This window comes from Mobula birostris, chromosome 5, assembly GCF_030028105.1.
Source record: "Mobula birostris isolate sMobBir1 chromosome 5, sMobBir1.hap1, whole genome shotgun sequence".
Lineage (NCBI taxonomy): Eukaryota > Metazoa > Chordata > Chondrichthyes > Myliobatiformes > Myliobatidae > Mobula > Mobula birostris.
Genome location: NC_092374.1, coordinates 186,864,375 through 186,879,301, shown reverse-complemented (window position 1 = coordinate 186,879,301; position 14,927 = coordinate 186,864,375). Strand labels below are relative to the sequence as shown.

The 14,927-nt window shown below is 43.9% G+C and overlaps 1 protein-coding gene across 2 annotated transcripts in view; it reads left to right on the top strand.

Annotated features, from left to right (window-relative positions):
• The window catches only part of LOC140198136 (uncharacterized), a 187,348-nt gene that overhangs the window by 47,440 nt on the left and 124,981 nt on the right, over positions 1-14,927 (top strand). For both annotated transcript variants that reach the window (XM_072259094.1, XM_072259093.1), the window contains exon 2: positions 10,463-10,771. In XM_072259094.1, coding sequence (XP_072115195.1) covers positions 10,463-10,771 — 309 coding nt within the window. The remainder of the gene's footprint in view (positions 1-10,462; positions 10,772-14,927) is intronic.

Below are 14,927 nucleotides of genomic sequence, written 5' to 3'. Positions count from 1 at the left end.
TTTCTCCTCAACAGCAGGTAGGATGTGTTCAATACTGTTGAGGCAGGGTATCACCTAGCAGAGGAAAGCCAAAGCAGTCACGTATCTGGTACTGAGTCTGGCTCTGTGCCTCAGAGGGGAAGAGGGAGAAAAGTCAAGCGGCGGCGATAGGGGATTCAAATTGATTAGGGTAACAGAAAGGAGCTTCTGTGGCTGAGAGTGAGATTCCCAGATGATATGTTGCCTCCTGGGTGCCAGGATCAGGGACATCTCTGATGATCCACAGTATTGTTAAGTGGGTGGGTGAGCAGCCAGAGGTCGAGGCCTACGTCGGTACCAATGACATGGGGAGGAGGGTGACGAGATCCAGCGAAGTGAGTCCAGGGAATTAGGTGCTCAGTTAAAGGACAGGATCTCCAGGTCTGTGATCTCAGGATTGCTACCCATACCATGTGCTTGTGAGGCCAGAAATAGGAGGATCATACAGTTTAATGTATGGCTGAGGAGATGGTGCAGGATGGAGGGTTACAGATTTTTTGATCATTGCGCTTTCTTTCTGGAAAGTGAGGTTTGTACAAAAGGTATGGTTTGCACCCAAACTGGGGGACTAATATCCTAGTGGGAAGGGTTACTAGTGGTGGAGTTTAAACTCGAGTTGCAGGGGGATGTGAACCAGAGTGTCCAAACAGATCATGGAGTGGTTGTAGAGAAAGGTGTTGTTACGCCCATGTACAAAGTCAGGTAATTGAAAGATTGAGCATAGTGGGGCAAATGTCCTGAGCTGTGTATGTTTCAATGTAAGGAGTATTGTGGGAAAGGTGGATGAGCTTAGGGCATGGATCAGCCTGTGGAAATATGACATTGTAGCCATTACTGAGATTTGTTTGCAGGAGGGAGGACTGGCAGCTCAATGTTCTGGGGTTCAGTTGTTTTAGACATGATGGAGCAGGAGGTGTGGCATTACCAGTAAGGGAAAACGTCATGGCCGTGCTCAGTCAGGACAGATGGGAGAGCTCATCTTGTGAGGGTTTTTGGGTAGAACTGAGGAATAAGAAACGTATGGCTAAGTTAATGGGATAGTTTCACAGACCATCAGCAGTCCACAGGATTTAGAGGAGCAAATTTGCAGAGAGGTTGCAGACTGTAGCAAAAAGTCAAGGTTGTGATAATAGTCGATTTTAGCTTTCCACATATTGACAGGGACACCCATACCATAAAAGAGCTGGATGGGAAAGAGTTTGTCAAATGTGTTCAGTAAAGTTTCCTTAATCAGTGCATAGAAATCTCAACTAGAGAGAATGTGATACTACATCTCCTATTAGGGAATGAGACAGGGCAGGTGACAAAAGTATGTGATCATAATGCCTTTAGTTTTATGGTAATTATAGAAAAGGATAGACATGGTCGGATTAAGATGCTAATTTGCAGACAGGCTGAATTTGATGGTATAAGAAAGGATATGGCAAATGTGGATTGGGACAGATTGTTTTCTGGGAAAGGTATACTTAGGAAGTGGGAGGGCTTCAAAAGCGAACTTCTGAGAATACAGAATTTATATATTCCTGTCAGAATTTAAGACAAGGATAATAGATTTTTATAATCTTGATTTTTTTGAAAGACATTAATGCTCTGGTTAAGTAAAAGGATATGCATAATAGTATAGGCAGGTAGGAACAAATGAGATACTTGATCAGTATAAGAAATGGAAGAAAACAATGAAGAAGGAAATCAGGTGGGCTAAAAGAAGACATAGCTTTGTGCGTGGTAAGTCAAGTCTAACCATTTTTACTGTATTTTTGAAGGAAATTACCAGTGTAATGCCCTGGTTAAGATTTCCAGTGCTATATTGTAGGTATTTCATTTTAGCAAAAGCATTATGTCCTGCTGGTAGAATGTTTTGGTTTTGGCTCAGACAAGAAGCCCTGCTGTTCTACTTAGGAATGTTGTATCAGCCAGTCAGGATGGTGGGGTCTGGAGAAAGTTTTTGAGAGGGTGTAGTGGATGGAGCTTTGTGATGGACAGTAGTCTGGTTTGGAGTCTGTTTAGCAGGAGCTGCGGAGCGGGACAGAAGGGAAGATACCACAGAATGCCGTGGGAAGGAGAGTCCCCATTGCAAGAAGTGCTTTGTGCAGATGAATATCTCCAAGGATGAGTGCCAATACTTGTCAGAAAAAGCCGGTTTGTTGAAGATGGCCTTCAAGGGAAGTTCGGACTGTGGTGGGTGCTTTCAGGCAGAGTGTGGGTTCAGCATCGTGAGTAACGGTTTACCCAGCTTTGGAAAAGATGAGCTCCAATATTTAGACAGGTTTAACTGTAATAGGCCCTTTTAATTTTTTTTTCTTCAATCTTTTCTTTCTTTTGATAACTGTTCGATAAAGCTGAAATTAGTAAATATACTTTCTTTATAATTTTATGTGGTGTACAATCTGTTATTTCTTCCCAATTGATAATTGGGTTTGGGCAGTATTTACAAATCATTCCCTGAAATTGAGGTTTCTTTAATCAGAACATCATGACCTTCCTGTTTGGTTTGAATCCGAAGTCATACCGACCCGAGATGTATATTGTTTATGAAAGGTGCCTTCTCACCGCTGAGTCACGTGGCTGTTGTTGCACCAGGAACGCTGAAGGCAAGGCATAGATGTGGTTTACATAGACTTTAGCAAGGCCTTTGAAATGGTCCCACACGGGAGGCTGCTCAAGAAGGTTCAGTTGCTTGGCATTCAAAATGAGGTAGTAATTTGGATCGGACATTGTCTTCACAGGAGAAGAGAGAAGCCAAAGGGTGGCAGTAGATAGTTACCTCTCTGACTGGAGAGCCATGACTAATGGTGTGCCACAGGGATCACTGCTGGGTCCATTAGTTATTTGTCATCTAGATCAATGAGCAGAATGATAATGTGGTAATCTGGATCAGCAAATTTGTGGATGATACCAAGACTAGGGGTCTGGTAGATAGCGAGGAAGACTTTCAAAGCTTGCAGCAGGATCTGGAGCAGCTGGAAAAATGGGCTCAAAAATGGGAGATGGAATTTATTGTAGACAAGAGTGAGGTGTTGCACTTGGCAAGATGAGGGGTAAGGCACAGAGGAGTGTTTGTAGAACAGAGAGATCTGGGAATACAGATGCATAAATCCATGAATGTGGCATGACATGTAGATATGGTTGTAAAGAAAGCTTTTGGCACATTTTTGCACAGGAGTTGAGGTGCTATATTGAAATTGCACAACCATTGGTGGGGATAATTTGGAGTATTTTGTCCAGTTGTGGTCATTCTAGTAAGACTATTAGACCATAAGATGTAGGAGCAGAATTTGACCCATCAAGTCTGCTCTTCCATTTCATCATGGCTGATCCAATTTTCCTCTCAACCCCAATCTCTGCCTTCTCCCCATATCCCTACATGCCCTGACCAATCAAGAATCTATCAACCTCTTCCTTAAGTATACTGTACATAAATACTTGGCCTTCAGATCTTCATAGAAAACTTACAGCACCATACAGGCTCTTCGGCCCACAATGCTATGCCTAACATGTCCTCACTTTAGAAATTACCCAGAATAACCCATAGCCCTCTATTTTTCTAAGCCCCATGCACCTACACAGGAATCTCTTAAAAGACGCTATCGTATCCGCCTCCACCACCATCGCCGGCAGCCCATTCCATGTACTCACTATTCTCTGTGTGTAAAAAAACACAACTTACCCCTGGCATCTCCTCTGTACCTACTTCCAAACATCTTAAATCTGTGCCCTCTCGTGTTAGCCATTTCAGCCCTGGAAAAAGCCTCTGACTATCCACATGATCAATGCCTCTCATCATCTTATACACCTCTATCAGGTCACCTCTCATCCTCTATCACTCCAAGAAGAAAAGGTCAAGCTCACTCAACCTATTCTCATAAGGCATACTCCACAATCCACGCAACATCCTTGTAAATCTATTCTGTACCCTTTCTATAGTTTCCACATCCTTCCTGTAGTGAGCTGACCAGAACTGAGCACAGTACCCCAAGTGGGGTCTGACCAGGGTCCTATGTAGCTGTAACATTACCTCTCAGCTCTTGAACTCAATCCCACGGATGATGAGGGCCAATGTACCGTATGCCTTCTTAACCACACAGTTAACCTGCGCAGCAGCTTTAAGTGTCCGATGGATTTGGACCCGAATATCCCTCTGATCCTCCACATTGCCAACAGTCTCATCATTAATACTATATTCTGCCATCATATTTGACCTACCAAAATGAACCACTTCACACTTTTCTGGGTTGACTCCATCGGCCATTTCTTAGCCCAGTTTTACATCTTATCGATGTCCCACTATAACCTCTGACAGCCCTCCACACTAACCACAACACCCCGAACCTTTGTGTCATCAGCAAATTTACTCACCAATCCCTCCACTTCCTCATCCAGGTCATTTATAAAAATCACAAAGAGAAGAGGTCCTCTTGGATCCCATGCCTCCTTACTTTCTCAATTAGCCTTGCATGGGGTGACTTATCAAATGCTTTGCTGAAATCCATATACACTACATCTACTGCTCTACCTTCATCAATGTGTTCAGTCACATCTTCAAACAATTCAATCAGGCTCGTAAGGCACGACCTGCCTTGGACAAAGCAATGCTGACTTTTCTTAACATTGTAAGGGGTTTCTTCATTTATGTTACTGCGTAGGCTAATTAAAATGGCTTCTTTGTTATGTTATAATTAAATAGCTTCTCTGTGATGTTAACTGCTGAGACAGTGGTCCTCTTTTTAGCAGCTTGTTTGAGTTATGTTACTGATAAGGAGGATCGTATCCATTTGTGGAGGGTTTAAAGTAACTTGGCAGTGGGATGGCAACTGCAGTGATGGGGCTGAGGATGGGCAGTTGGTATACAACTAGTTGCAGTGTGCAGTGAGGCTGTGAGGACAAATAGGCAAACAATAGGGCAAGATTGCAATCAGTGGTATGAGTTAAATTGTAACATTGGGCCAAAAACAGAAAAGATGATGAAGGTGTTATATTTCAATGTACACAGCAGATGGAATAAGGTAGTTGATCCTGTGGCGCAGTTAGAGATGGCAGGTATGATGTTGTGGGCATTTGAGTTGTGGCTGAAAGAAGATTAGAGTGGGAGCTTAATATCCAAATCTACATGTTGTATCGAAAAGATAAGCAGGTAGGCAAAGGGGTTGGGGTGGCTCGATTGGTAAAAATTAAGTTAAATCCATGGAAAGAGATCGACATGAGAAGATGTAGAAACCTTGTGGGTAGAGTTAAGAAACTGCAAGGGTAAAAAGATCTTGATGGGAATTATATACAGGCCTCCAAACAGTAGCCAGAATGTGATCTACAAATTACAAAGGGAAATAGAAAGGGCATGTAAAAAGGGCAATGCTGTGATAATCATGGGGGGATTTAGATATGCAGGTAAGTTGGGAAAATCAGACTGGAAGTTAGGTTTCAGCGAAGTGGCCATCGTGTGTGTGGGCCAGTGTTAGAGTGGGATTTGAGGCTTTGGCTCATCAAGGCTTAGGGGAGGATTAGTCCATAGGTAGATTTTTCTTTGCCAATTATTCTTTCATTCTTTCTTTTCGAGCAGTGTGGTTGCCAGACAGGGCAGTGGAAGGCTCTTCTTGCAGGATATGGGAAGGGAGGGAGTTCTTCAGTGTTCCTGATAACAAAACCTACTAGAAGTGTATCCAGCTGCAGCTTCTAATAGACTGTGTGAAGGAGCTGGAGCTGGAACTGGATGAACTCTGGATCATTCAGGAGGCTGAGATCATTTGATAGACAGCACACACTCTCAGGTAGTTACACACACTGTGCAGGACACGGGTAAGTGGGTGATTCAGGTGGAGAAGGTGATAGGCAGCCAGTGCAGAGTACCCCTGTGGCCTTTCCCCTCAACAGCAGGGAGGATGTGTTCGATACTGTTGAGGCGGGGTATCACCTAGCAGAGGAAAGCCAAAGCAGTCACGTATCTGGTACTGAGTCTGGCTCTGTGCCTCAGGGGAAGAGGGAGGAAAGTCAAGCGGCGGCGATAGGGGATTCAAATTGATTAGGGTAACAGAAAGGAGCTTCTGTGGCTGAGAGTGAGATTCCCAGATGATATGTTGCCTCCTGGGTGCCAGGATCAGGGACATCTCTGATGATCCACAGTATTTTTAAGTGGGTGGGTGAGTGGCCAGAGGTCGAGGACTACGTCAGTACCAATGACATGGGGAGGAGGGTGACGAGATCCAGCGAAGTGAGTCCAGGGAATTAGGTGCTCAGTTAAAGGACAGGATCTCCAGGTCTGTGATCTCAGGATTGCTACCCATACCATGTGCTAGTGAGGCCAGAAATAGGAGGATCATACAGTTTAATGTATGGCTGAGGAGATGGTGCAGAATGGAGGGTTACAGATTTTTTGATCATTGCATTTTCTTTCTGGAAAGTGAGGTTTGTACAAAAGGTATGGTTTGCACCCAAACTGGGGGACTAATATCCTAGTGGGAAGGGTTACTAGTGGTGGAGTTTAAACTTGAGTTGCAGGGAATGTGAACCAGAGTGCCTAAACAGATCATGGAGTGGTTGTAGAGAAAGGTGTTGTTACGCCCATGTACAAGGTCAGGTAATTGAAAGATTGAGCGTAGTGGGGCAAATGTCCTGAGCTGTGTATGTTTCAATGTAAGGAGTATTGTGGGAAAGGTGGATGAGCTTAGGGCATGGATCAGCCTGTGGAAATATGACATTGTAGCCATTACTGAGATTTGTTTTCAGGAGGGAGGACTGGCAGCTCAATGTTCTGGGGTTCAGTTGTTTTAGACATGATGGAGCAGGAGGGGTGGCATTACCAGTAAGGGAAAACGTCATGGCCGTGCTCAGTCAGGACAGATGGGAGAGCTCATCTTGTGAGGGTTTTTGGGTAGAACTGAGGAATAAGAAAGGTATGGCTAAGTTAATGGGATAGTTTCACAGACCATCAGCAGTCCACAGGATTTAGAGGAGCAAATTTGCAGACAGATTGCAGACTGCAGCAAAAAGTCAAGGTTGTGATAATAGTTGATTTTATCTTTCCACACACTGACAGGGATTCCCATGCTGTAAAAGAGCTGGATGGGAAAGAGTTTGTCAAATGAGTTCAGTAAAGATTCCTTAATCAGTGCATAGAAATCTCAACTAGAGAGAATGTGATACTGCTTCTCCTATTAGGGAATAAGATGGAGCAGGTGACAAAAGTATGTGATCACAATGCCTTTAGTTTTATGGTAATTATGGAAAAGGATAGATGTGGTCGGGTTAAGATGCTAAATTGCAGAAAGGCTAAATTTGATGGTATCAGAAAGGATATGGCAAATGTGGATTGGGACAGGCTGTTTTCTGGGAAAGGTATACTTGGGAAGTGGGAGGGCTTCAAAAGCGAACTTTTGAGAATACAGAATGTATATTCCTGTCAGAATTTACGACAAGAATAATAGATTTTCGTAATCTTGATTTTTTTGAAAGACATTGATGCTCTGGTTAAGTAGAAGGAGATGCATAACAGTATAGGCAGGTAGGAACAAATGAGATACTTGATCAGTACAAGAAATGGAAGAGAACAATGAAGAAGGAAATCAGGTGGGCTAAAAGAAGACATAGCTTTGTGCATGGTAAGTCATGTCTAACCATTTTTACTGTATTTTTGAAGGAAATTATCAGTGTAATGCCCTGGTTAAGATTTCCAGTGCTATGTTGTAGGTATTTCATTTTAGCCAAAGCATTATGTCCTGCTGGTAGAATGTTTTGGTTTTGGCTCAGACAAGAAGCCCTGCTGTTCTACTTAGGAATGTTGTGTCAGCCAGTCAGGGTGGTGGGATCTGGAGAAAGCTCTCAAGAGTGTAGTGGATGGAGCTTTGTGATGGACAGTAGTCTGGTTTGGGGTCTGTTTAGCAGGAGCTGCGGAGCGGGACAGAAAGGAAGATTCCACAGAAGGCTGTGGGAAGCAGAGTCCCCATTGCAAGAGGTGCCTTGTGCAGATGAATATCTCCAAGGACGAGTGCCAATACTCGTGAGAGAAGGCCGGTTTGTTGAAGATGGCCTTCAAAGGAAGTTTGGATTGTGGTGGGTGCTTTCAGGCAGAGCGTGGGTTCAGCACCGTGAGTAACGGTTTACCCAGCTTTGGAAAAGATGAGCTCCAATATTTCGACAGGTTTAACTGTAATAGGCCCTTTTTTTTCTTCAATCTTTTCTTTCTTTTAATAACTGTTTGATAAAGCTAAAATTAGTAAATATACTTCCTTTATAATTTTATATGGCGTACAATCTGTTATTTCTTGCCAATTGATAATTGGGTTTGGGCAGTATTTACAAATCATTCACTCAAATTCACGACAACCCTGTTAGACTATAAGATATAGGAGCAGAAGTAGGCCATTTGTCCCATCGAGTCTGGTCCGCCATTCATTCATGGGCTGATCCAATACTTCCAGTCATCCCCACTCCCCTGTCTTCTCCCCATACCCCTTGATACCCTGGCTAATCAAGAACCTATCTATCTCTGCCTTAAATGCATCCAGTGGCTTGGCCTCCACAGCCTCTCATGGCAACAAATTCCGCAGATTTACCACCCTCTGACTAAAGTTAATTTCTCCACATCTCTGTTCTAAATGGATGTCCTTCAATCCTGAAGTCGTGTCCTAGACTCCCCTACCATGGGAAATCACTTTGCCTTATCGAATCTGTTCAGGCCTTTTAACATTCAAAACTGTTATTACTGTATCGTTCCAGAATCTGTCTCCCTATCAGCTCTCCGATGTCCCTGTTACTATTGGGTGGTCAATAAAAAGACCCAGTAGATTATTGACCCCTTCCTGTTTATAAATTCCACCCATGACTTCCTCTTTTTCTGCAGCCGTGACACTATTTCTGATCAGCAGTGCAACGTCCCCACCCCTTTTGCCTCCCTCCCTGTCCTTTCTGAAATATCTAAAGCCTGGCACTCTAAGTAGCCATCCCTGCCCCTGAGCCATCTGAGGCTCTGTAATGGCCACAACATCATGGCTCCAAGTACTGATCCACGCTCTAAACTCATCTGCTTTGTTCGTGATACTCCTTGCGTTAAAATAGACACATCTCAAACTATCAGTCTGAGTGCATCCCTTCTCCATCACCTGCCTGTCCTCCCTCTCACACTGCTTACAAGCTTTCTCTATTTGTGAGCCACCACCACTTCCTCTGTCTCTTCAGTTCAGTTCCCACCCCCCCAGCAAATCTAGTTTAAACTCTCCCCAGTAGACTTCGCAAAGCTCCCAGCCAGGATATTGGTCCCCCTGAGATTCAAATGCAACCCGTCCTTTTGGTACAGGGCACAACTGCCCCAAAAGAGGTCCCAATGATCCAGAAATCTGAATCCCTGCGGCCTGCTCCAATCCCTCAGCCACGCATTTATCCTCCACCTCATTCTATTCCTATACTCACTGTCACGTGGCACGGGCAGTAATCCCGAGATTACTATCTTTGTGGTCCTGCTTCTCAGCATCTTTCTTAACTCCCTGTAGTCTGTTTTCAGGACCTCCTCCCTTTTCCTACCTACGTTGTTGGTACCAATATGTACCACGACATCTGGCTGTTCACCTTCCTGCTTCAGGATATCATGGATGCGATCAGAAAAATCCCGGACCCTGGCACCCGGGAGGCAAACTACCATCTGTGCTTCTTTTTTCTGCATCCTGTGGCAAAGAATTCTATGGATTCACCACTCTCTGGGTAAAGAAATTCCTCCTCATTTTCCTTCAATCCATGGTTGAAGAAGTTTGGTATGGATCTCCAAAACCTAAGGACTTTCTGCAGGGGCACAATTGAGAGCATCCTGACTGGCTGCATCACTGCCTAGTATGGGAACTGTACTTCCCTCAATCGCCAGAGTGAGTGGTGCGGACAGCCCGGCGCATCTGTAGGTGTGGAGGGCAGGTAGTTTTGAGGAAATAGGGAGGCTACAAAAGGGCTTAGACAAGTTTGGAAAATGGGCAAAGAAATGGCAGATGGAATGTGCTGTCAGGAAGTGTATGGTCATGCACTTCAGTAGAAGAAATGAAAGGTTTTACAATTTTCTAAATGGAGAGAAAATGCAAAAATCTGAGGCACCACAGGGATTTGAGAGACCTTGTGCAGGATTCCCTGCAGCTTAATTTGCAGGTTGAGTCTGTGGTGAGGAAGGCAAATGTGATGTTAGCATTCATTTTGAGAGGACTAGAATATAAAAGCAAAATTGTAATGTTTCCAATCAGAACCATGGGAATGATTGTACTAAACGCTGAGCTGAGGTCAATAAACAACTTCCTGACATAAGTATTAGTATTGTCCAGGTGAAGAAGGCTGCAGATCAAGTTGCCCTGCACAGCTTGGTCCTGAAACTGAAGTAAAATGTCCAATAACATCTGTTCATGTAATATTACTCCTCTGCTGTAGTTGTCTCACTTTCACCTGCTCTACAGTTTAAATGATTATATTTTCTTTTTATTCTCAGCATCTGAAAGGGAAGAAGTGGTTGGTGTCCTTGGTTCATCAGTTTTACTGGATCCTGAAATCACCGTTGATTCCAGCAAGAATGATATCCTTTGGACTTTCAAAGCCAGCAACAAAAGTAATGATATGATTTTGGATCACATCCCAGGCGTCGCCACATGGGAACCAAGTGAGCAGTTCAAGGACCGTTTACAATTCAATGCTTTGAGTGGTGCACTGACGATAAGCAGATTAAATGCCAGTGACCAAGGAGATTACACCTTCTCTGTTGATGGGAAAGAGTTGAAAATAATGGAGTTGCTTGTCATTGGTAAGAAGTTTCAGATATTTGTGATGTCGTGTGTGATTTATAGAAACTATGATCTGCGATTTTTATTTCCATCACAGTCTAAGTAGGATAACCTCTGCTGTGACTCATCAACTGAGTCATCAGAGAGACTTTGAAGCTGGTGATATAAAAACAGCAGAATTTCTGCAGAGAATCTGATTCTCCTCTCATCACACAGTCTTACATTTTTTAAACACAAGTAAAGTGTAAATGAATAAACACAATTTCAGTTGCTATAATTACCTACCAAATTCTAACATTTTGAATATTTGTAGAATTACCTATTTACGATAGTCATACATCCCAGCTAGTAGAATCCTTTTGGAAGCTTCAGAGCACAAACTCCAAACACCCAAAATACATCCCTTCTGTTAAAGTGCTGAAGGATGGCTCTCTGAATACAGAACTGGCCAGAATATTAACTATTGCATTGAACTGCTGCTGCTAAGTTAACAAATGTCACGTCACATGCCGGTGATTAGATTAGATTATGAGGACACGCAGTCCTCTTTTATTGTCATTTAGTAATGCATGCATTAAGAAATGATGCAATATTTCTCCAGTGTGATATCACAAAACACAGGACAGACCAAGACTAAAAAACTAACAAAACCACATAATTATAACATATAGTTACAACAGTGCAACAATACCTTAACTTGATGAAGAACAGTCTATGGCACAGTAAAAAAAAGTTCAAAGTTTCTCGAAAATCCCACATCTCACGCAGACAGGAGAAGGAAGAAAACTCTCCCTGCCATGCCCGACCACAGTCCGACTCTGAGTCGTCCGAAAATTTCGAGCTCTGATCAACCCTCCGACACAGAGTACCGAGCACCATCTCTATACGAGCGTTTCGACCTCAGCCTCGGTCACTAGCAGCAGGCAAAGCCGGGGATTTTGGGGCCTACCCTTCGGAGATTCTCGATCACGCAGTAACAACAGCAGCGAACCAGGCATTCCAGAAATTTCTCCAAATGTTCCTCTGCTTCTCACGTCTGTCTTCATCAAATCAGAATTGTCCACGGCCTCTATTTAACAGATATGATATCATTTTCACCGGAGAGCTGCGCGCGCTGCGTTGCACTGCCATCTTCTCCTCCCGCCTTTCAGATAATAAATCTGATTCTGATTCAGATGAAACAGACCTGTCCCATTGTGACAGGTATACACTTTGACATTGTGCTAATGCAGACAATGGTCACTTAACGACGTCCCTGATCACACCCTGAGGATTTAAATGACCACCAATCAAATGACCACCATCCATGTATTGTCTTCCCCTGGAGCAGAATCAGAATGTCCCAAAAGCTTCAAAACCTGGGCCTCTGTACCTCCCTTCTTGACTTCCTCACTGGGAGACGAGTCAGAGCGGATCAGAAATGACATCCCCACCTTGCTGACAACACTGGAACACGTCTCGGATGAATGCTTAGCCCACTGTTGGTAACAAGGAGGCGTACAAGAGTGAGGTAGATCAGCTGGTTGAGTGGTGTGACAACAACAACCTTACACTCAACGTAAGTAAGGCCAAGGAATTGATTGTGGACTTCAGGAAGGCAAGTTCGAGAGAACACTCCCCAGTCCTCATCAATGGATCAGCCGTGGAGAGGGTGAGCAGTTTCAAGTTCCTGGGTGTCAAAACCACTGAAGATCTGTCCGAGCCCGACATATTGATGCAATTACAAAGAAGACACAACATTGCCTATGTTTCATTATGAGTTTGTGGAATCTTGGTATGTCATCAAAGACTCATGCAAGTTTCTACAAATGTATGTGGAGAGCATTCTCACTGGTTGCATCACCGTCTGGTATGGAGGGGCCACTGCTCAGGATCAGAAAAACCAGCAGAAAGTTGGAAACTCAGCCAGCTCCATCATGGGCACTAACCTAGTATCAAGGATCCTTCAAAAGGTGATGCTTCAAAAAGATAGTCTCCATCATTAAGGAGTCCCATCACCCAGGACATGCCCTCTTCTCAATGTTACCATCAAGGAGGAGGTACAGGAGGCTGAAGACACACACTCAGCATTTCAGGAACAGCTTCTTCCCCTCTGCCATTACATTTCCCAATGGACAATGAACCCGTGGACACTACCTCACTTTTTTGCTCCCTTTTTGCACTATTTATTTAATTTATTTTTTAATATACACTTATTGTAATTTATAGCTTTTTATTATTATATATTATAATGTGCTGCTGTAAAGAACAAATTTCATGACCTATGTCGGTGATATTAAACATGATTCTGATTTGATTCAATGATCAGTTTCAGTCGCCTTAACCTGTCGGTTGAAGGTGGAGGGGCAGGTAGTGTTGAGGAAGCAGAGAGGCTGCGGATGGACTTTGACTGATTTGGAGAGGTGTCAGATGGAATACAGTGTCAGGAATTGTATGGTCATGCACTTTGGTAGAAGGATTAAAAACATAGATTATATTCTAAACGAGGAAAAACAATCAAAAATCTGAAGTGCAGAGGGATTTGGGAGACCTCAAGGACTCCTGAAAGTTTAATTTATAGGTTGAATTGGTGGAGGGGATGTTCGCATTCATTTCAAGAGGACTAGAACGTAAAAGTAAGGATGTAATGCTGGTGCTGTATAAATCACTGCTGAGGCCTCACTTGGAGTACTGTGATTAGTTTTGGGCCCCTTACTAAGAAAGGATGTGCTGACATTGGAGAGGGTTCAGAGGAGTTTTACAAGAATGATTGCTGGAATGAAAGAGTTATCATATAAGTAATGATTGAAGTTTCTGGGCCTGTAGTCAGAGGAATTTCGAAGAATGAGGGGGACCTCATTGAAACCTATTGAAAGTTGAAAGGCCAAGATGGAGTGGATGTGATGAGGATGTTTGCTTTCGTTGGTGAATCGAAGATCAGAGGGCACAGCCTCCAAAGAGAGGGATGTTCTTGACAGCTCAGGCTGAGTGACCTGGACAAGAAATGTAACTCAAGAAATAATCATAGGTGCAAAATTGGCATTTTTGAATGTGATCAGTGTAAAGAATACGGTGTGATGTGTCAATGCCTTACAATAACTGGCCATGGTCAAGGCCGATGTGAGTTTTTTACAGGAGTGTGGACAAGCACACTCTGCAATCGCCAGAGTTGGTTGTGATGGTGGCCCCGTGGTGTGTCTGTGTGTTTGGGGGCAACGATTGACATCCCTCTGGCCAGGAATTCTGTTACAGGGTGACAGCTTCTCAATCACCCAAGTCAGAGAGGTGGTTGGTGGGGGTGGCTCCTTGTGGCATACATAATGTACTGAAACACTCTGCTCTGGTTAATTAACACGTACACCTCACCCGTGCGGAGCGAGAGACTGGCCATCCTCGGGCCGCTCCCACCACTGCCGGTGACGTCACAGCTGGTCATTCTGGTTGGTGACTTCAACTGCATCATCGATGCAGCTGGTAGTGCCGACAGCAGGCTGGACAGCACCTCCAGATCCCTGATGAAAACAGTTAAAATAGACAAGCTGCACAATGCCTTCAGCACCCCTTCAGAAGGATGGTGATGGTTTACCGACTGAGTTGTACTCGGCTACGTGGGACTGATGGGCCCAAACCTGCTGGAAGTGTACTATGCAATACTTCCAGCTGGCAGCATGTCAGACTCCATGAGGAAGAGCATCACTCCCCTCATATACAAGTAATAGGGGCAAAGGGGTGACATCAGAAATGTTAGACCCATTTTACTGTTGATTGTCAACTGTAAGATCCTGTCCAAGGTCATCACCAATTGCGACAAGTTTGTTCTGATTCACCTGACCAAACCTGTGCTGAACCTGGCAGAAAGATCTCCCCCACAATCTCCATCAGCACAGGAGCACCACAGGATCTGTGTGCTTCACCCCTGCTCTACTCACTTTACACTGACGACTGTGTGTCTAAGTACAGCTCCAACGCCACTTTCAAGTTCGCTGACGTAGACTGAGACAAATGTGATAAATCAGCCTCTACTTCCTCAGGGGTTGACAAAGATCCAGCATGACATTTAAAACTCTGACAAACCACTATAGATGTGTGGTGGAGAGTATATTGACTGGTTGTGTCACAGCCTGGTCTGGAAACACCAATGCCTTTGAATGGAAAATCCTCCGAAAAGTATCAGATATGGTCCAGTCCATCATCAAG